The sequence below is a fragment of the Bubalus bubalis genome, chromosome 18 (assembly GCF_019923935.1).
Source record: "Bubalus bubalis isolate 160015118507 breed Murrah chromosome 18, NDDB_SH_1, whole genome shotgun sequence".
In the NCBI taxonomy this organism is placed as follows: domain Eukaryota; kingdom Metazoa; phylum Chordata; class Mammalia; order Artiodactyla; family Bovidae; genus Bubalus; species Bubalus bubalis.
The window spans coordinates 51,355,061-51,377,484 of NC_059174.1; the positions used below are offsets into that span (position 1 = coordinate 51,355,061).

Genomic DNA, 22,424 nt, shown 5'->3' on the forward strand with positions numbered 1-22,424 from the left:
AGATGAATTCTACCAAAAATGTGTATGGGTAGAGAATATCTGTTATCCTAACTCCCCTTTGGCCTCCAAGGAGCAATCTCCTGACTTTGAGAAAAAGAAATATGTGGTCTAGGCAGGGCCTGACCTCCTCTCTTAATTGTCCTGCTATTCTCCTCTTGGAGTTTCAGCCCACAGGGAATGAATCTTCAATCACTTTACCCTGGGCAGGAGGGAGGCGCGCATCTATCTCTTGCCTTAGGCTGAGCAATGACCTCCCAAGAGATACAGGTCCTAAGCTCTGTAACCTGTGATGTTACCTCATGTGAACAAAGGGTCTCTGCAGATGCAACTAAGTCAAGAAGCTTAAGATGGGGACAATCTTTATCCTAAATTTCTGAGTGGGCCCTACGCGTAACCGCAGGTATCAATATAGAGGGGAGGCAGGTGGGCATGCGAGTATAGACAGAGTGAAGGAAACTGGGGTCAGAGAAAGAAGATGTTTTGCTGCTGGCTTTGAAGATGGAGGAAGGGGCCACTAAACAAGGAATGGAAGAGGGGCAGCTCTAGCTACTAAAAAAAGGCAAAGAGATCACTGAGCCCCTACAGTTTCTGGAGGGAGCGCCATCCTGCTAACCCCTTGGTTTGGACCCCTTAGGACTCATTTCAAGGATTTCTCATGTGGTCCAGTGGCTAAGCCTGCGCTCCCAATGCAGGGAGCCCTGTTTCCAGCCCTGGTCAGGGAACTAGGTCCCGTATGCTGCACTAAAGATCCTGCATGCCGCAACTAAGACCCAGCGCAGTCCATAAATAAAATATATAAAGTATAAATAAATATAAATGAATATATAAATGTGTAATTACATATTAAAAAAACTCATTTCAGATTTTCAACCTCCTGTGCTGTAAGAGAATATATTCCTTTTGCTTTAAAGCAGTAAGTTGGTGGTAATTTATTATGGCAACAATAGCAAATGAATACCAGAGGTTATTGGACTTCCCAGGTGGCTCAGTGGTAAAAAATCCACCCGCAATGCAGGAGACAGAGATGTGAACTAGATCCCCTGGAGGTCGAGAAGATCCCCTGGAAGAGGAAATAGCAACCTACTCTAGTATTCTTGCCTGGAGAATCCCATGGACAAAGGCGCCTGGTGGGCTACATACAGTCTGTGGGGTTGCAAAGAGTGGGGCACGACTTAGGGACTGGGCGCACGTAAGAGGTTAAGTTCCCTGCCTGTGATGACTTGTAAGTACAGAGTCAGGATTTGGACCCAAGGCTCTACGGCTCACACTCATAACTACCATACTGGGTTTGGGTAACTACCATGCTGTCCTGGGGGGGCAAGAACCAGGGGCGGGGAGCCCCCAGCCTCTTCCCAGACCATCCTCCATCAGTCCTCTTTGCCACGCTTGCCCCTGGTTTCATGACATTGGGGCGGCCTGGAGAGAGGATGGGAGCCAGAGGAAAAACATTTGCCGAGTTTGTGCAACGAAAGGTTTTCCTACCTCTAGCTCTTAGCAGCTTACGTTTCCCCACTTAGGTGCAGTAGCAGAAATAATCATTGTGATATGAGAGTTAACATTGCTAATAGATTAAAAGTTCCAATCAGGGGTTGAAAGGTGTGCCTATTAAAAAAAAAAAAAAAAAGAAGAAGTAAACAAAGAAAAAGATATGCTGAAGTTCTAACTCCCTGTACTCAGAATGTGACCTTATTTGGAAACAAGGATGTTGTTGCTGATGTAATGAGTTAAGATGAGGTCAGAGTGGAGAGTCAGGATTTGGACCCAAGGCTCTACGGCTCACGCTCATAACTACCATACTGGGTTTGGGTAACTACCATGCTGTCCTGGGGGGACAAGAACCAGGGGCGGGGAGCCCCTAGCCTCTTTCCAGACCATCCTCCATCAGTCCTCTTTGCCACGCTTGCCCCTGGTTTCATGACATTGGGGTGTGTCTCCGGCACTGTAGGCAGATTCTTTACTGTCTGAGCCACCAGAGAAGACCCGTAGTAGAGTAGGGTGGACCCCCTAATCCAATGTGATTGATGTCTTTATAAGAAGGTGGTCATATGACAACAAAGACACAGGGAGAAGACCATGTGATGCTGAAAGCAGAGATTGGAGTTATAAACCGCCAGCCAAAGACTTCTAGCAAATCACTAGAAGCTGCCAAGAGGCAAGAAAGGATCCCCTGACTGGTTGCAGAAAGAGCACTGTCCTGTCAACACCTCAGTTTTGGACTTGCAGCCTCTAGATTACAAGATAATACATTTCTGCTCTTTCAAGTCACACAGTTTGTGGTAGTCTGGTGGTAGCCACAGGACATGGATATAGCTCCTGTGAATTGACAAAAAATTAGGAAAGGATGGAAGAAGACACACAACGGCGAAACTTCCCTGGTAATCCAGTGGTTAAGAATCTGCCTGCCAATGCAGGAGATGCGGGTTCAATCCCCGGGTAGGGAACATCCTCTGGAGGAGGAAATGGCAACCCACTCCGGTATTCTTGCCTGGAGAGTCCCATGGACAGAGGAGCCTGGCGAGCTGCGTACAGTCCATGGGGCTGCAAAAGAGTCGGATGCAAGTGGGCACATGCAGCATGCTGTCCTACCGCACCCCTTTCTCCTACAGGTCGGCCAAAATGAAACACCTGGATGATGCACAAAGCTAGGGAGTCTATGGGGAAACGCACTCCCCACACTACTGACGGGCGTGTAAACGGACGGTCGTTTCACAATCACTCTCAAATTTACAAATGTAGAAAACGTTCCTGATGTTGCAAAAACAATTCACCACTTCTGAAACGCAGAACTCTGTACCTACGTTTTTCACCGAAGCGGTTTGTAATTATTCAGTGAACTGTCCTAGAGGTTTGTACCAAGCTGTACAAGAGGTATACTTATCCAACAGGAAAAAGAAAGAGGAAACTGTGTAATTCAGGTTACCTTATTGTCAGGTGGAAAAATCTAGGGGCAGAATTGTGTGTATCATATACTGTTGTTTGTCTATAAAAGGGGGGGCTGGGTGCGTGCTCAGTTGTGTCCAATTCTTTATGACCCCCTGGACTATAGCCTGCCAGGCTTCTCTGTCTGTGGTGCTTTCCAGGCAAGAATACTGGAATGGGTTGCCATTTCCTCCTCCAGGGCATTTTCCCAACCCGGGGATTGAACCTGCATCTTCTGCATCTCCTGCTTTGGCAGGAGGATTCTTTATCCCTCAGCTATCTGGGAATATTTGCTTGGACATGCATTAGAGAATTGCCCTGAGGTCCCCCACCTCCAGGTTTTAAATTAAGGGCGGGGAGGCATGGAGGGGACATTTCCCTGCCCTTCACAATCTTTACTCAGAAAACCTCATGTTTGTGCAGTCGGTGGCCTGTTTACTCAGCCTCAGTTATCAGCTAACCTTTGAGGAGACTGGCTGCTGCTCACGAAGCACCAGGAGCTGCTCCCTCCTCCAAGAACCCCAGGCTCCCTGGGGACTGTTCTCCATTCTTCCCACTTCTCCTGAACCAAGAGGCTGGGGATCCACCTGGGAAGGAGGTGGCCTCCTCCCCAAACTCATCTCTGCCACAGCATCCCATCCCATGGTGGGAAGAGACACCGCCCCATCCCAGCCTCCTGCCTTTCTCTTTAGGACTGGTTCCTTCCCAAGTGGGCTCCTTGACTCTACACCCTGATTGAGGGCCCCGCCCTGGAGTCTGGAAAGCCCGGCAAGGCCTGTGAAGTGACCTTGGAGTGGTCCTTTCTCTCTGCTGGGATATCTCCTCTGAGCCAAGAGGGGAGCCCAACCCCAGCCTTGTCAGGCCCACTGCCAGATGATGACGATTGTAATGGGGAAATGATGATGAGACGATGATGAGATGATGATGCCATCGAGCATCTATTGTTCTCAGCGTTCTTCTCTGATGCATCAGCTCGTTTTATCCTCACGGCAGCCCTATGACATAAGTCCTCCTACGTGCGCTCCTTGACAAATGAGAATACTGAGACTCGGGGGTGTGACATGTCCAAGATCACCCAGCTTGAGGAGGCAGAACTGGAACTTGAATCCTGGCCTTCTGATTCCTCAGTGCTCACCCTCCTTGGCATGCGCGTGTGGTTTCCTTGAAGCTTGAGCATCACTAGTATACATCACCCGCACAGGAATGTAGCCAACAGAGCCTTTCCTGAGGGCCCTGGGTTGATCCCAGTTTAGTGTCACCAGGGCAGTGATAGATCTCTCTTCTTACCTGCTTAGGGACTGGTGGAGCCCTGAGGGTCTAACTTATTTCCTTCCTGGGAAGTGTCAGCCAAGCCGTGGTCTCCTAAGACCAGATATAGATCCTGGGGGTAGGGCAGGGGTCCTTGACCGAGGCCCCCGAGGTCAGAGCCTGAGCTTGCAGGAGGATGGAACTGCCCATTGAAGATGATCAATTCTGATTTCAAATCATAAGGATTTCGGAGTTGAAAGAAATGGACCTCAGGGTTCAACACACCGAGGCCCCAAACGAGAGGGAAGGGGCAGCCCCAGAGTTACTTCTCAAAGGAGAGGCAGGTGGGACTCAAAGCTGGTGAAGAGACATTCCAAACTTTGGGACTGAAAGGCCCTTTGTGGGTGGTTGGGATGGATCTTACTCCCATTGAGCAGATGTGCAAATCAAGCCTTTCTGCAGAGGTGAGGGCAAGAGAGCAACGTGGGCCTCGTCAGGAGGGGCGCGCTGTCTTCCCTCTCCGCTCTTGGTGGAGCCCAACAGTCAAGTCAGTGGGGCCTGGGTTCAAATCCTGGTTGTGCCAGAATCCTCAAGCTGGGGCCTCAGACAAGGGCCTGGACTGTTCTGAGCTCTGGTTTCCTTCTCTGTAAAATGGGGAAACTCAGGGCTGATTGCAACTGTACCAACTGTTAAAATATTGAGACTTTAACCAGATTTGGTTGGTAGAAATCTGCTCTTCCAAGACCCTGGCTGCTCCCCAACTCGTGGCATGTCTGGGTCTTCCCAGACACCCCCAAGTTCTACTAACTAAAACGGAATCACCAGGTTGGTGAAGGGGACCAGAACAGCGCTCTGGTAATGGGGCTGAACTGTTACTGCTGCAGAGCCTGCCCTGTACTGACTGACGGTCAAATATTTTAAAAAGATACTTATTTATTTTTTATTTGGCTGTGTTGGGTCTTAGCTGAGGCATGTGGGCTCAGTGGCTCCTCAGCATGTGGGATCTTAGTTCCCTGATTAGGGATTGAACCTGCGTCTCCTGAACTGCCAGGTAGATTCTTAACTGCTGGACCACCAAGGATGTCCCTGGTCAAATATTTTGGAATATGCCTCCTAGGGTTAATGATAATGTCTTGTAGGATTATTAGAAGGATCCAGTGAGTTAATGTCTCCTATAAAATGACCAGCAAACCTATTAGTAATAATATTAATAACAGCAACATGCCCAAAAAACAAACAAAAAAAAAAGGGAGAAAAAAAAGGGCAAAAAAGGAAAGAAGAAAAGAAAAACAACAAAAACAGGCCAATTGTCCTTCTTTGGCTTCACTAAATAGCCTCTGGCTTGTCCCCCAGGCCCCTCAGGACTCAGTTTCCCCATCTCCAAGCTCTCTAGGCCCCTGCCCCGCTCCCAGTGGCCAGCTTGGCAGGTGGGGCTCTATCCGCCCAGCCTATTTGCTCTCCCTCTTCCAGGGCTGACACCCTAGACAAGGCCCTTGAATAAAAGGCCAGGGCACCTTGGTCCTTCTTCCTCCTCTCCAGCCTGGATCATGTTCTGGCTCCCCCCACTTCTAGTGCTCCTGGGAGCGCTGGCAGTCCCAGAAGGTAAGGTGCATTGTGTGTGGTTCCTCGGAGAGGGAGGGGGTGGCAGCTTCTTGTATCTTAGCTTTTTGTTCAGCAGAGGCAGTTGGATGGGGTGTTTGAGAGCATAGTTCTGGAGCCAGGCTGCCTGGGCTCAAATCCTGGCACTGCCACTTCTCAGCTGCGTGACCTTGAGCAAGCCACTTAACCTCTCTATGCCTTGGTTTCCCTATCTGTGAAATGAGGATGATAGAGCCCTCAGGGGGCTCTTGAGGGCAGGGCTCTCACTGAACTAATGTGTTAGAGGGGATAGAAAAGTGCAAAATTAAATAACTTGATACCTCTGGGTTTTCTTTAATTAACAGTAACCTTTTGGTGTTCAACTATCTGTTTTTTTGTTTTTGTTTTTGCAAAAACTCCTATACTGTACTATATTCCAGAAAACTCCTCCCTTACGTTTTTGGAACAGTCCCTCAGAGCAATCTAAGAGGCTGTATCTTGGGCTTAAGTCCTCAGGAATGTCCCAAATAAAACATAATTCTAAACTTACAAAAATTTTTGTTTGAAGAGATTTTTAAGGACTTAGAACAATATCAGGCCGTAAGTGGCCTTGCCTGAAGGTGAGTTATTAATAATAACTTATTATTCCTTTACCTCACCTGACTATCTTCCCTCTGGTTATGATTCTGCTACCTTTGGCTCAGGATAGATCTTCCCTGGTGATTCAGAGGGTAAAGAATCTGCCTGCAATGTGGGAGACCAGGGTTTGATCCCTGGGTCGGGAAGATCCCCTGAAGAAGGAAATGACAACCCACTCCAGTATTCTTGCCTGGAGGATGGGGTCACAAAGAGTCAGACACAACTGAGCAACTAACACTTTCACTTTGGCTCAGGATAGGAATTAAATGGTCAAGACCCAGCCCAGGACCTCACAGTGTGATCTTGGGTAAGACTCTAACTCCATCTGGTTTCAGTTGCCTCATCTATAAGTAGACGGTGTGAGTCAAGGTCAGCCATACACCTTTTCAGGGTGTGTGTCTTAGAGCCTTGAGATTTCTTGGAAGAGCCTCAGAGATGTCTTGGGGGTTAAGACCTGCTGGACAGACAGGGTGGTCATCAGCCGATGAAGGGAAATGACACTGTTTTTAAAAAAGAAAAATGATTTATTTATTTTTGGAGGGGCCTTTGGTTGCTGCAGGAGAGTAGTGGGGCTACACTGCGGTGTGCAGGCTTTTCATTGTGGTGGCTTCTCTTGGGTGGCACTGGCAATGTTACCCCACAAGGTCTTGGCGGCACAGGCTCTGGGGTGTCAGGACTTCAGTAGTTTTGGATCCCCGGCCCTAGAGCACAGGCTCAATAGTTGTGGCACACGGGCTTAGTTGCTCCACGGCATGTGGGATCTTCCGGGACCAGGGATAGAACCCATGTCCCCTGCATTGACAGGTGGATTCTTAACCACTGGACCTCAAGGGGGAAGTTCAGGAAATGACTCTCTTATCTGTTCAGTTCTGGACTTGGTGGGGGAAGGGGGAGATGTTTGGAGAAAGAGTTCCATGGTGAGAACTGGTAAGTTACATGCAGACTGTCCTAAGCTCCAGCTTGGAGATGCTGATTTCAGCTCCCAGCCTTTGCCTGCAATGTTTCACCCACCTGGAATGCCATTCACCCACCACCAGGAAAACGTTCCTTGATCTTCTCCCAGCAGCCCTCCCACCACCATTAGTTCTATTGGAAGCACAGAATCTTAGTCACTGGACTGCCAGGGAAGTCCCTCTTAGCTCTATTTTTGACTTGCGTGTCTGCGTGTGAGTATATGTGTTTGTTCTCCTTCCCTCCTTCTCAAATCTCAGGGTATAATCACCCCTCTCTCCCCACAGGGACCACCAAGACGTGTCCAGTCTGCCCTTTGCTGGGAAACTGCATAGAGAAAACCTGTCCTCCGGCCCAGGACTCCTGCTTGCTTAGCCAGTTGCAGCTGGGTGGGGGATGGGCCGGCCGGGGTGGGGGATGGGTAGGGAGGATGGACAAAGTGGGTGGGCAGGGGTTGGAGGAGACTGGCCTGGACCAGCCCCGCCTGGGACTGAAGGTTTCAAACTTCACCTCGTAGCTGAGCTAGCTCAGGGCTGCTGGGATGGCAGTGGGGAGGTGGGGGTGGCAGGGGGTGGTCTCAACACCATCTGAAGCCCCAGACTGATCTGTGGGGATTGCTGCAGAGGGGGCAGAGGTCCCGGAGGGCTTTGGGGCAGGGAGGTCTCTAACTTCCCATCCTCAATTTCTGTCACCAGCAAATGGGACTGTCATCAAGAATGGGTCCTGCGTGGCCCCTGGGGACTGTCGAAAAGATGTCTACTCCTTGACCTACGGTCCTGGCTTGAGTCTCTGGATCCGCACAGCCTGTTGTGAAGAGAACTGTAGCAGTGTTACCCCACAAGGTCTGTTGGCCAGGCCCTGGGGATCACACACCCTGGTGGGGTGTCATGGGAACTTGGCCTTAGTCTCTGGCTCTGCCTGGCTGATGGGGACAAGGAGAACCTCGGTTTTCTCATCTGGAAAATGGGTGTGCAATAATTTGTGCAAGAGTTGCAGACTGCAAAGCTGACACAGAGAAGGCACTCTATAAATTGTAGCTGTACTTATGGAGTTATTGTGGTGGGGGGCGGCACTTAACAGAAGCCCCAGACTCTTCTTTCTCCTTAGGAGAGGGGTTGCCTGAAGTCTAGTCAAACAGAACAAGATATGTCATGATTGGTGATGGGCTCCGGTCTAGGGTAAGGGGAAATGCTTGCTTTCTGGTGCTGAGTCTGCACTTGCTCAGCCTTGACAGTGAGCATCTCCTCGCTGGCTCCTTCCAAACTTGGCTCTGAATGGTGATAAAGATCACTTTTTGTTGCTTGGCTGTTTTTCCCAGAGAAGGAGTTTTGAATTTGGCAGGTGTATCAGTGGGGAGACTCTATAGACAGCTCCACACTTGGGGCTACTAGCCATCCGTCCAGACCCCTGGGACTTCCCTCCTCCTAAACTGTGCACATCAACCAAATACAACATCCAGGTCTGAGCTGAAAGCAGGGTATGCTAGTCAGCGTATAAATTGTCAGTTAGGAGTATAACTGCATCAAACAAAGCTCCTATGTGTAAAGAAAGGTTGCAGAGACTACTTTAGAATACTTGGAGCAATTGTCTCATTTTTTCATTCTTTTAAATTTCAAAATAAGCATATACATATATCCATTCTTTTTCAGATTCTTCTACTGATCATTTTTATCTTATTTTTTTGATCCTTTAAAATTTTTAAATTTTATGTTGGATTTACAACATTGTGTTAATCTCAAATGAGTAGCAAAGTGATTCAGTCATACATACACATATATCTGTTCTTTTTCAGATTCTTCTACTGGTAATTGTAATATAATTCTTATCTTTTGGCCACACTACATGGCATGTGGAATCTTAATTCCTTGACCGGGGATCGAACTCACGCCCTCTGCATTGGTAGTATGGAGTCTTAACCACTGGACCACCAGAGACGTCCATATTTTTACTTTATTGCCCTTTAAGATTTTTAAATATTTTTATATTTCATTTTATATTGCAGTATAGTTAATTTACAATGTTGTGTTAGTTTCAGGTGTACTAGAGTAATTGTCCCTTGGTAGGGCTTCCCTCGGAGAAGGCAATGGCGCCCCACTCCAGTACTCTTGCCTAGAAAATCCCATGGATGGAGGAGCCTGGTAGGCTGCAGTCCATGAGGTCGCTAGAGTCGGACACGACTGAGCGACTTCACTTTCACTTTTCACTTTCATGCATTGGAGAAGGAAATGGCACCCCACTCCAGTGTTCTTGCCTGGAGAATCCCAGGGACGGGAAGCCTGGTTGGCTGCCTTCTATGGGGTCGCACAGAGTCGGACACGACTGAAGCGACGCAGCAGCAGCAGGGCTTCCCTGGTGGTTCAGGTGGTAAAGAATTCACCTGCAATTCGAGAGATCTGGGTTCGATCCCTGGGTTGGGAAGACCCCCTGGAGGAGGACATGGCTACCCACTCCAGTATTCTTGCTTGGGGAATCCCCATGGACAGAGACGCCTCGCGGGCTACAGTCCATGGGGTCTCAAAGGGCCAGATACGACTGGCCTTTGAAGTGACTTAGCATACACACGTGCAAGATGCCCATAGCTGTCTGTAGAAATAAACTGTGAGCTACACAAAGAATGAAAGCTTTTCTAGTAGCCACATTCAAAAGTAGGAAGAAGCGGGTGAAATTAATTTTAAGAATAGATCTTCAGGTACCATATCCAAGCTATTATTTCAACATGGTGATAATCAATATATAATTATTAATGAGATATTTTTACTTTCTTTTCCCAAGTGAAACTTCTGAAAACACACCCTCTAGGGTGTGTTTTATACTCAGAGCACATCCCAAAGGGAACCACCCACAGTTTAATATTTAATAACCACGTGTAGAGAGAAGCCATCTATTAATCAGCACAGTTCTCTACTTTTCTGTATCTGCCAATGTTTCAGTATAAACCCATGTTTAAACAATCTGTGGCTGTTTTGACTAAGGAAAAAAAATATGCTTAAATAGCTTCCTCTTCAATATTCCAGATCTCTAAGAAAGCTCTGAACACTAATCAGATGGTGGAGAACCTGGAATTAACCAGATGGTGGTGAACTACTCTTTTGTAAAACACCACAATATTTTAAAATCTAAAATAACAGCATCACCTTTTCATCACATTTGGAATTTGGGGTCTTAGAGGGAGGGCTTTTGTCCGTGTGGCCAATGTCTTGAAAACAGGGACTGGCACAGGGTAGGTGCTCAAGAAATGTTTGTGGAATGAATCAAAGAACCCTTGGACTTCAGCATGAAGGTTTGCTTAGGACAAACGGAAAGCATGGGGCCAACTCCACCTTTGATTCTGTTCACTGCTCCTTGGAATCAGTCTTCAAGGACCAGAAGGAGGTGTCTCAGACCAGAGTGGTCTCACTTTGGAGGAAGATTGTGGTGGGTGGAAGCAGCAAGAACAGAGGGTGGGAAAGGGGGGATGCAAGGGGGGTCTCCCTCAGCCCCATCTCACTCTCATTACAACCACTCCCACCAGAAGCAAGACCCAGCGCCCAGCCCAACGGGGTGCAGTGCCGCTACTGCCCCAGGAATAAGTTGGCCCAGGGTGACTCCCTTTCGGTCATGAACTGCACTGGAAACCAGACTGTGTGTTTCACCCTCAGTGGGACATGGCATGGAGGTAAGGGTTCCCTTCAGGAGGTCAGTTGCGTGGCCGGCCTCCACACTGTCTGCACAAATCAGTGTTGAGGTTCATTTGCATGTGTGCTCCGGTTATTTATTGATTCTTAAATGTCTCTTACCTGTAGTGCCTTAAAACAATCATTTTATTAACTCTTATGGTTTCTGTAGGCTGGGAATTCAGGAAAAGCTCATCTGGAAAGTTCTGTTCTCTCACGTAGATACACTTAGAGGGCTGCTGGAGCTGACACCGAGGGGCAACTAGGGGCTTAATGAGCATCTCGTACGTGTAGAATCTGGGCTTTTCCATGTGTTCTCTCCATATTGGTTACATTGGCATTCCTTACATCATGGCTGCCTTGGGGCTTTTTATACAGTGGCTGGAGCTCCAATACATTGATTAATGCAGCAGACAAGGCAGCAGTTGGGGCTAGTTGGCCCACCTCTCTCTCCATGTAATCTCAAAGCTTCTCTGTGTGGTTTCTCTCCATTGGGCTTCCTCACATCAAGGCTGCCGCCATCTTTGCATGGCAGCTGAAGAGTTCAAGAGCAAGTATTCCAGCAAACAAGGTGGCAGCTGCATGGGCTTTTATGACCTAGCCTTGGAATTCACATCCTGTTGTGTCTTCTATGTTTTATTGATTGAAATCATCACAAAAGTCCATCTGGTTTCATTGGAGAAGAGGTATAGATCCTCACTGATTGGTCTTAAAGAATTTGCACATGTAGTTTTATTTTTTAAGTTTTTTTAAAATAAGTTTATTATTATTAAGCCTTAGATATGCATGCTAAGTCCTTTAGTTGTGTTTGACTCTTTGCAACCCTATGGACTGTGTAGCCCGCCAGGCTCCTCTGTCCATGGGCTTCTCCAAGCAAGAATACTGGAGTGGGTTGCCATTTCCTACCCCAGGGAAGATTTTTTTTTTAATGTGGACCATTTTTTTTTAAAGTCTTTGTTGAATTTGTTACAATATTTCTTCTGTTTTATGTTTTTGTCTTTTGGCAATGAGGCATGTGGAATCTTAGCTCCTCGATCAGAGATTGAAACGGCATCCTCTGCATTGAAAGGTGGAGTCTTAACCACCTGACCGCCAGGGAAATCCCTGCAGGTGTATTTTTAAATCATCACGTGTTTGCAAATGGCTGGAGCAGAGGCTTTTTGAACAAAAGGCTTGGAACACAACCACACTGATCAGAGACTAGATTACCTGTGAAGAGTCAAGGAGAGAAGTGGTCTGGGCTTCTTGCTCCTAGCAGTCTGGTGGACTAGATCCTCTGCAGGGTCTTTCTGTTACAAACAGTGGCATGCTCGGAGGGTGGGCGTGAGAGGAACAAGAATGGTAGGAGTGGTCTGCTCCGGTGGAGAGAGGTATTTATCACCACCACTGTTTAGAAATGCTGGTATATGATGATAATAAAAAGCGACCGACTTTCAGTTGGTTTTATTGTTTTTAACTGCTCTGCAGGCAATACACTCTAATCCTTTAGCCTGCTTCCAGGATGGATTGCTCCCACCACCCATCCCCCTTGGTTCCACTGTTTACAGATGAACTAGATGCTGTACAAAAGTTTCCCCATGATTTTGGGAGCTTGAGGGAGATTTTCAAGGGTCCCCAAAGAAAACTAAAGTGTGAGCAGAAATCAGAAGATCATTGAGTGAACATGTAACGCACAGTGGCCCTGAGAGCAAATACTTATAACAGCCTGCTTTAAGGGACTTCCTCGGTGGTCTTATGTCTAAGACCTCACCTTCCAGTGCAGGAGGTGTGGGTTTGATCCCTGGTCAGGGAACTAAGATCCCACATGCTTCTCAGTGTGGGCCAAAAAAAAAAAAAAAAGCCTGCTTTAAGTGACTAGATCTTGGGTCCACAGCATGGTTGGAGAACTGACTCTTTAACCCCTATGTAAGTCAGGGATCTTGGAAGGAAGCTGAAATGATCCCAGGTTGGTAGAACACCTGGCTCTCAGTATTTTGTTGTTCAGTTGCTAAGTCCTGTCTGACTGTTTGTGACCCCATGGACTGCAGCATGCCAGACTTCCCTGTCCTTCACTCTTTTCCCAGAGTTTGCTCAAACTCATGACCATTGAGTTGATGATGCCATCCAACCATCTCATCCCGTCTTCCTCTTCTCCTCCTGCCCTCAATCTTTCCTAGCATCAGGGTCTTTTCCAGTGACAGCTGATCTGACTTATCTGACAAAGCATAGGCCAGTTGATCTCAGTATAAGTAAAGGCAAATGCTCTCCAGGGAAAAGCCCCCAGGACTCCCACGGATGACATCAACCCCATGTGAGCTCCCAATCCAGAGCCCATGAAACGCACAAAGAAACAGGCCACCGTGAGTGAGAGCAGCAGCAACAAATGACGGATGTAGGCCCACAAGGAACTCAGCTTAAGTTATAGTTAGCAGCCACAGAACATAGCATAATTATATGTGACATATATGAAGGAATAATGTTAGAACCCTTCAAATGAGTGGGCAACAAGAGGTTGTAAGAAATGACCAGATAGATTTGATAATGAATCATACAGAACAATCAAGAGAGCTGGAAACTTTCACACAGAGAAAGACAGACATCAAGTTGGGAAGGCTCAAGCTCTGAGTCTCCCCCGCCAACTTTACCTTGTTTCTACAGGGACCCTCCAAACCCTGAAAGGCTGTGCTACACCAGAGATCTGCCACCTACAAGCGAACACCACCCTGGGCCCGGAAGCGTCTGGATTTCGTCTCATCACCAAGCCCAAATGCAGCCGTGTGACTCCTACCACCCAGCCAGGTACTTTGAACCCAGACTTCCTGAGACTGTACTGTCTTTGCCCTCTCTGGGTCCCTAATGCCCTTCCTGATCTTATGTGTTCCCAAGTATCCCCTCTCCCTACCATCAAGCTCCCAGAGAATGCAATTACTCATATGTGCGCAGGCGCGTGCTCACACATACCACCACACAGATGCACACAGATGCACTCACACCACCCGACACCTGGATGCAGAAAATCCCATTGGCCCACATCCACAGACCATCTGCATTTACATCCCAGCACCCAAAACACGCCTGCAGAGGAGCACTACGTCAAAACGAGAACATCCTGTTGTGTAAATGAGATTCGAGATCTAAACTCGGTTTAGAAGAAATCTGATGGTCTTTTCATTTTCTTCACTTCCTGGCTTGTGAAAGAAGACGCATTTGACAACAGCCTTCTTTTGGCTTACCAAAGAACACTGACAATAGTTTTTGTCTTCCAGAAAAGAGAGATGTTAATTTAGATAGTATTTACCAGGTTAACAGTTGTTGTTTTTTTTTTGTAGAATATCTGTTTAATTTATTGGGCTGTGCCAGGTCTTAGCTGCAGCATGTAGGGTCTAGTTCCCTGACCAGGGATGAAATCCCAGGCCCCCCAGATTGGGAGAGTGGAATCTAAGCCATTGGACCAGCAGCAAAGTCCCAGCAACAGGTTTTTAAGTGACAACTGAGCAGAATTATGGACATTTCAGAGGAGCAAAGGTAATTTTCAAACCTGGATTCAGTGTCCTGGGGGCATAGAAAATACTCTTGTTAGAACCTGCACAGCAAAGACAGTCCTGTGATAAAGAAGATGTGTTTGCTGAATTTACAGGCAAAGCAGGAACATTCTCACCTTTACTATCTCAGAGTACCAGCTGTTAGGCAGTTTACTTTTCAAAACTAATCAGAGGATTAAATGAATGAAGACGATGAAGAAAAAAATGGTAGACTTGAGAGCTACAATTTACAACGTGGAAAGAGGAAAAGGGCAAACTAGGATTACTGACAACTGGGAGACGGGACACGGAATTTTTGTGGGTACAGTCCTTGTGGATATATGACACATCTGTGCAGGGACACACACAGATGTCTGTTGGTTGCCAGATCCAAGCATAGGGACTGGGAAAGAGACAGGTACAAACACACACATATTAATACACAAAAGTACAAAATATACACACACACTGAAACACTTAGCTAACGTACACATCTGTGCACCAACATGTATATCCAAGCCCCCTAAACCTTGCTGGAAACACAGACTCCCTAGACCAGCCTCCTACACAGACACATGGGCTTCCCAGGTGGCTCAGTGGTAAAGAATCTGCCTAACAATGCAGGAGACGCGGGTCTGATTCCTCGGTGGGGAAGACCCCCTGGAGAAGGAAATGGCAACCCACTCCTGTATTCTTGACTGGGCAATCCCAAGGACAGAGGAGCCTGGTGGGCTACAGTCCATAGGATAGCAAAATGTCAGGCACGACTTAGAGACTAAACGACCACAGCCACATAGACACCCACACACAGAGGGGCTCGCGAAAGCAGACACACAAACATTCCTGCCCTTCTTCAGACAATTCCAGAACACACAGAGTGCAGCACATGCATGTGTAGCCACATGACCACGTGTGCATAGAGAAACAGGCCTGGATGCTCATACACACAAACCGCATCATCACAGAAGTGCATCCACACAGCACCGTCACACGCATATAGCTATGTGCCCAGAAACTGACACACACACATGTGCATGCACACACACATAGCCTCCAGCCAGCTCATCTTCCTCTCTCCCCAGGTCCCTACACAGCCCACAGCAAGGCTAAGGTCACCACGTGCTTCACCTGCTCAGACCTCCACCATTGCAGCCCTCTCCCCTGCACTGAAGATAGGAACCACTGCCTTCAGACGGTGGGCATCACAGGTGAGCGCCCCTGGGACAGGATGGGCGAGGACAGGCAGAAGTGGGACAGAAGGCATCCAAGACCTCTCCTTGCCCTCCTATGTCTGCTGCTTCAACTCTAGCCATGGTAACCCTTTCCTGGCTATGAGGGACAGAGGTTGGTTGCAACAGAGGATGGGAGTTTAAAACCTAATGTTGCAAGTGTCATAGGAATTCCTGAATGCAAAGCAGCTAAAAATATAGAAGCTTCACCAGACACAAGAAGATAAATACTGTATAATTCCATTTACATGAGGCATCTAGAGTGGCCAAAATCATGGAAAAAGAAAGAAGAGTGGTGATAGATTGAATTCTGCAAAATGAAAAATTCTAGAGATGTATTATTACCCGACAATGTAATATAGTGAACGCTATTGAACTGCACGCTTAAAACTGGCTGAGAAGGTAAATTTTGTATTGTGTATATATATACTTTTTACCATGATGATAAAAAAAACAGACTTCATGACTTAACAATAATTTGGGGAATTCCCTGGCGGTCCAGTGATCTGGACTCAGCACTTTCACAGCAGAGGGTGCTGGTGAACGTGTGGGTTCAGTCCCTGGTGGGTGAATGAAGATGGCTCATATTTGCTTCTCATGAACCCACCCTCCATCTCCTTCCAGTCCTAGGCGCAACTAACTCTGTCGCTTGGAGAAATGGTTCCTGTGTGGCCTCCAAGGATTGCACACCTGCCAACTCCATCTCTGCCTTGACCTACAGTATTGGTTTCGGCTTCTGGGTCAACACCACCTGTTGTCAAGGCAACTGCCAAGAGCCCAGTCCTCTTGGTGAGCTGCCACCAGAAAGTGGTCAGATGGGAGGCCAAGGAGGTGGTGGGGTGACTTTGGAGGAGAGTTTGTCCTGGATTGAGGAGGGTGGGCACTCAATCCTCATTACCATTCAGGATGCCCTAAGCCACCTTGACTGCAGCTCCCTGGGAAATCCCATTAAGGTCATCCCCCTGTAGTAGAGCCTATGAGCACACGAAGGACCCTGGGAGGTCCTGAGAGTCCTCCCGGCTAACCATCACTCTCCCCTTTACAGCCGCCCTGCCAGGCTCAAGCACCCTGAGTAAGTTCCTGTGCCCTACATGTCCTGGGGGCCACTCGGGGCCCTGCAGCCCCTCCTTCTACATGCAGTGTCCCAGCAGGGAGAGCGAGTGTATCCACATAAACCTGGTGTCCGAAGTAGGTAAGATGTGTGTGTGTGTGCATGCACGTGTGCATGAGTGCATCTGAACACACTGGTTTTGGATACAGGCATGCCTGGGTTTGGGGGGCCCAGTTCCATCATTGACCCTGTGAGGCCCAAGCACCTTCATCTCCTTTAGCCTCATTTTTCTCTTCTGATAAGTGGGGATGCTAGAAGCATACCTGCCGGGAGCCAGCACAGGACCCCGGTACATACCTCATGGGCTTTGATGAGGATGAGATGAATTCATGAGAGAGGTGATGGAGTAGAGGGCAGAAAGCAGGACTCTGGGGCCAGGCTGCTTGGGTTCAAATCCTAGCCCTTATGAGCTGGGTGACTCTGGGCAGGGGACTTTCTTTGTCTGTGCCTCAATTTCCCCATCTGAGAAAGAGGATAATCAAAGTCTCTTATCCGTTATAAATATTAAATAAGATAATCCATGAAGCTTCTAGATGTGTGCTGTCCAAAAGAAATACAATGTCCACATATGCAAATTAAAAATTTTTACTAGCCTTTTGCAAAAGGTAAAAGATGAAATTCATTGAATAATATATTTTCCTCTGGCTTCTTTTTTTAACTTTAAATTGATTTATTTTTTAATTGAAAGGTAATTGCTTTACAGAATTGTGTTGGTTTCCACCAAATGAATAATATATTTTTAACCCAACTTATCCAACAGTTATCATTTCAACATGCAAATGACATAAGAAATGATAAATGAGAAATCTTACATTCATTTTTTTCATACTAAGTCTTTGAAATCTCACATGGGTTTTACACTCATAGCCCATCCCAGTTCAAACCAACCACATGGAAGGGGCTCAAGAGCCACATACAGCTAGTGGCTACTGTACTGAATAGCATAATTCTAGAACATAGTAAGGGCTATGTATGGCATGTCAGCAAATCTAAGGTGATGGGAAGACAGGAAGACAGCTGTCTTCCAAAGTATTCAAAAATATATGTATGTACTCAGAGGTGAAGAATCTGCCTGCCAAGACAGGAGACTCAGGTTTCATCCCTGGGTTGGGAAGATTCCCTGGAGATGGAAATGGCAACCCACTCCAGTGTTCTTGCCTGGGAAATCCTATGGACAGAGGAGCCTGGTGGGCTACAGTCCATGGGGTTGCAAAGAGTACAACACAACTGAGTGACTCAACTGTGTGTGTGTGTGTGTGTGTATGTCTGTTGGGGAATAGGGATTTGCATCTTGGAATTGATGACATTCAGTGTTAGTGGTTCGGAGAAGGCAATGGCAACCCACCCCAGTACTCTTGCCTGGAAAATCACATGGGCGGAGGAGCCTGATGGGCTGCAGTCCATGGGGTCACTAAGAGTCGGACACGACTGAGCGACCTCCCTTTCACTTTTCACTTTCATGCATTGGAGAAGGAAATGGCAACCCACTCCAGTGTTCTTGCCTGGAGAATCCCAGGGACGGGGGAGCCTGGTGGGCTGCCGTCTATGGGGTTGCACAGAGTCGGATACAACCGAAGCGACTTAGCAGCAGCAGCAGCAGTGTTAGTGGTTATCATTGTTAAATGTGAATAAGGCTCAGGTGGACTGAATAGCTCTTTAATCGATCACTGTCCAGGGAAGGGACGAACTGGGGAAGTTAGTTTTTTGTGCACAATGGGGTAAGTGTGTGGCTGTTTCTGGAGAAGGGGTGATATGTCAGTGAGCAGGAAGCCTGGGTGTGTGTGTGGTTTGTTCTGTGGTCTCTTGGGCTTCATATGGACTGTGATTGAGGTGTGTGTGTGTGTGTGTGTGTGTACATGTGTGGGTGGGTGTGCATGATGGTGGGTGTGGGACCATGACTCACAAACTTGGCTCTTTGAGGAAGTGTACTCCAGTTCAGGGCAAGATGACATAAACTCAGACTGTGCTGTGAGGCTTACATTTCTTTTTAACTTTTGTATTATGGAGAAATTCCAAGGCAAATATAAGAGTAAACGGTTTAATAAGCCCTGTGGACCTTTCACCCAACTGTGATCATTATCTACTCATGGCCGATCCTGCTTCATCTCTACCCAGGCCCCATGTTATTTTGAATACATGCAGATATCCTACTACTCAACCATAAGCATTTCCACATATGGCTAAAAGATAAGGACCTAAAAATAACACCAACAGTTCTGGTTAAGTATTTTCCTGCTGGTGTTTACCTGCTGCTCAGTCAAGTCCAACTCTGTGCAACCCTATGGACTACAGTCCTCCAGGCTCCTCCGTTCGTGGGATTCTCCAGGCCAGAATACTGGAGTGGGTTGCCATTTCCTCCTCCAGGGGATCCTCCCGACCCAGGGATCAAACCCTCATCTCTTATCTCTACCTGCCTTGACAGGTGGTTTCTTTACCACTAGCGCTACCTGGGAAGCCAGACTATTTCACTTTCAAATTTCTCACAAGTCCTTAATTAACTGGTTACTCTGGCATATTTACATTTTTATATAAATACGTCACATCCTGTCACACTAATCATATAGGGCTGTGAGGAGCTTAGGAAATAATTGGGAAACTGGTTGGAGGGATGTGTGAAGCCGAGTGGCCTCCAGGTGTCATAATTTTTATTAATATTGAATACAAGTGAAAGAACACCTGTAACACATGAGTAACATACAAAGATTAAGGAAAGGAACGGTCGTGACCAGTTCCAGATAAAGGCTCAGAACACTGCCGGTAAGTTTTCCTGGAGGGCACGGATGGACTTGAGGGCGCCATTCCTTCCGAGGTTGGCCGCTCTGTGTTCCCCTTTCCACGTGACAGAGTATTTTAGGAAGGCGACCCCGCGAGGCTGGAGGGAGTTTCCGGGCAATCTGTTGCATTGGAGGAACTCCGGGAGTCTGGAGACAGCGACTCGGCGCTGGTGCCAGTGGCGACGTGCGTGCGCCAGGCGCGCGCTCGCGGGGCGCATCCTCATGTCCCCGTCCCTACCCTCGTCTCCGCAGGCGGCCGGAACCTGAGCGTGCGCGGCTGCGGCACCCGCGACCTGTGCCAGGAAGAGGGTTTCCCGGCACTCCCGGGCCACCGGCTGGCCGGCCCGCCCGTCTGCAACGCCAGGCAACGCGCCATCCTGGACCCCAAGTGCCACTCGGGCGCGGCGCTTGGCCTCCGCCTCGCCCTGCCGGTGCTGACCGTCGCGCTGGGCACCGCGACCCTCTCCTGAGCCAGCCCGCCTGCACCCCCGACCCCCTCCTCGAAGCCTCCCTGCTTGTTCTGCCAGATGGTGCCCCTCTACTAGGGCATTTCTAGGGGTTTGGAAGCTTCCGGTGAGAAAGTGCAAAAAAGCAGGGGTGAGCCTCCTCCCTCAGACTAAGAGATTCCCCAAAGCTAGTCCTCTTTCTTCACTCTGGGACCCCAGAGGCTGTGCTTCTTCCCTCGGACTAGGGCTTCCTCAAGTCTGGTCCTCTTTCCTCACCATGGGCCTCAAAGGCTATGCCTCCTTTCTCAGAGTAGGCTGTTTTTCCTCCTCGGATGAGAGATGCTTCCATGGTTACACATTCTCCTTCCTACTGGGGGGCCCAAAGACTAAATAAACATCCTTCCTCAAACTAGGAGGTTCCCAATACCAGGCTATTCCCTCAGACTGTATCTCTTCTCACAAACATTAGAGAACAGCTCCTCCTTCTCTTTCCCTCTTCAGGGTCTAGTAAAGTCCTGGCAGCCAACCTGGGGCTTGAGGACAAAATACACCCCCTCCTCAGGCTTTCAGAGCAGCACATTCCACCCCCACTATGGGCCCTCTTCAGTCTCAGCACAGTCTCTCAGCTGTGCTGTTGTTCAGTTGCTAAGTTGTGTCCAATTCTTTGCAACTCCATGGACTTCAGCACGCCAGGCTCCCTTGTCCACCATCTCCCAGAGTTTGCTTAAATCCCTTCCAATAAACATTCAGAGTTGATTTCCTTTAGGACTGACTGGTTTGATCCTAGCTGTCACCAAAACTGAATGAATCGCATTGCACAGTGCCTAGTGGTTTGAACCTCCTTTTGCTGACACTGCAGCCTCAAGTGGGCCCCCCGATGTCTCTATACCCTGGGGATTCCGATGGCAAGGTCTGGGAGCCTTGAGATCATATGCTCAATGTGGAGTGAGCATCATTTTAGAGCAAGCTTTGGATCCAAAGGACGGAGCAGAGAGGTATAATAAAATCGAGGAGCTCACCGCAGGCAGAATGCCAGGAACATTTGCTTGCAGCTGAAAGTAATAGAAAGTCCAACGAGAAGAACTGAAATGATTCATTTAACAAAAATGTATTGATCACAATACTATATACATCAAGCACAATTGTAGACACGGGGGACACTGAGTAAACAAAATCTCTTGCTCTCAGGAAGTTTACGTTTTTATGGGAGAGGAAGATAATAAACCTCTCATTTGGGTTTCCCTGGTGGCTCAGATGGTAAAGAATCCACCTGCAAGACAGGAGACCCGGATTCGATCCCTGGGTCGGGAAGATCGCCTGGAGAAGAAAATCTCAACCCACTCCAGTATTCTTGCCTGAAAAATCCCATGGACAGAGGATCCTGGTGGTCTACAGTCCATGGGGTCGCAAAGACCAAGTGACTAACACTTCACTTCATGATATTCCAGACCGTAATGAGTAATCTGGAGAACACAGTTTGGAAAAAGAAGTGGGGATGCTGCCAAAGGGGTGCACTTTCTAAAAAATTGCATTTATATTTTATATTTATTATTGATTTGGCCATGCAGGGTCTTAGTGGCGGCGCACAGGATCTTCAGTCTTCCTTGGAGCACACAGGTTCTTTTCGTTGCAGCATATTAACTCATAGTTGCAGCATTTGGGATCTAGTTCCCTGACTAGGGAACCCAGGTCCCCTGCAATGGGAGCTCGGAATCTTAGCCACTGAACCACCAGGGAAGTTCTGGGGTGCACTTTTATGCAGGGAGGATTTAGAGCATCATCTGAATAAAGACCTGAAAGGGGCTGACAGAGAGGGCCATGCAGAGGTCTGGAGAGCGAGTGGGAGGCATTCCAGGTAGAAAGAATGGCAAACAAAGGTGCTAGAGTAGGAGCAGTTGTGGTTCAGTTGCCAAGTTGTGTCCGACTCTGCGACCCCATGGACTGCAGCACGCCAGGCCCCCCTGTCCCTCACCATCTCCCAGAGTGTGCCCAAGTTCATGTCCATTGAATCTGTGATGCCATCCAACCATCTCATCCTCTGTCACCCCCTTCTTCTCCTGCCCTCAGTCTTTCCCAGCATCAGGGTGTTTTTCCAATGAGTCGGCTCTTCGCATCAGGTGGCCAAAGTATTGGAGCTTCAGCTTCAGCATCAGTCCTTCCAATGAGTATTCAGGGTTGATTTCCTTTAGGACTGACTGGTTTGATCTCCTTGCTGTCCAAGGGATTCTTAAGAGCAGTAAGGAATACCTAATATAATACAACATAACAGAAAGAATGGAGATGGAGATATGCAGGGGCCATTAATTCAGCAGTTCCTAGAAGTCACTAGGGACCTACCTTGCTGCCCTCCTGTCCTCAGCATGTTGGTGTTTGCAC

The 22,424-nt window shown here is 48.0% G+C and overlaps 1 protein-coding gene across 1 annotated transcript; it reads left to right on the forward strand.

The window, feature by feature from the left end:
* Window positions 1–5,657: 5,657 nt before the first annotated feature.
* Window positions 5,658–22,048, forward strand: LOC102410032. The gene is made up of 9 exons (XM_006052423.3): window positions 5,658–5,769; window positions 7,623–7,724; window positions 8,031–8,177; window positions 10,847–10,990; window positions 13,626–13,766; window positions 15,571–15,696; window positions 16,342–16,506; window positions 16,763–16,909; window positions 19,855–22,048. The coding sequence occupies exons 1-9, from the start codon at window positions 5,715–5,717 to the stop codon at window positions 20,070–20,072; spliced, it is 1,245 nt and encodes a 414-aa protein (XP_006052485.1). The 5' UTR covers window positions 5,658–5,714; the 3' UTR covers window positions 20,073–22,048.
* The last annotated feature ends 376 nt before the right edge of the window (window positions 22,049–22,424 follow it).

What these genes read in the sequence shown, in the direction of transcription:
- LOC102410032 (XM_006052423.3), top strand. Translation starts at nt 5,715, where the DNA reads ATGTTCTGGCTCCCCCCACTTCTAGTGCTCCTGGGAGCGCTGGCAGTC. An exon ending in GCTTAGCCAGTTGCAGCTGG is followed by an intron (nt 7,725 to 8,030) that starts GTGGGGGATGGG and finishes TTCTGTCACCAG; the next exon opens with CAAATGGGACTGTCATCAAG. An exon ending in AAACCTGGTGTCCGAAGTAG is followed by an intron (nt 16,910 to 19,854) that starts GTAAGATGTGTG and finishes TCGTCTCCGCAG; the next exon opens with GCGGCCGGAACCTGAGCGTG.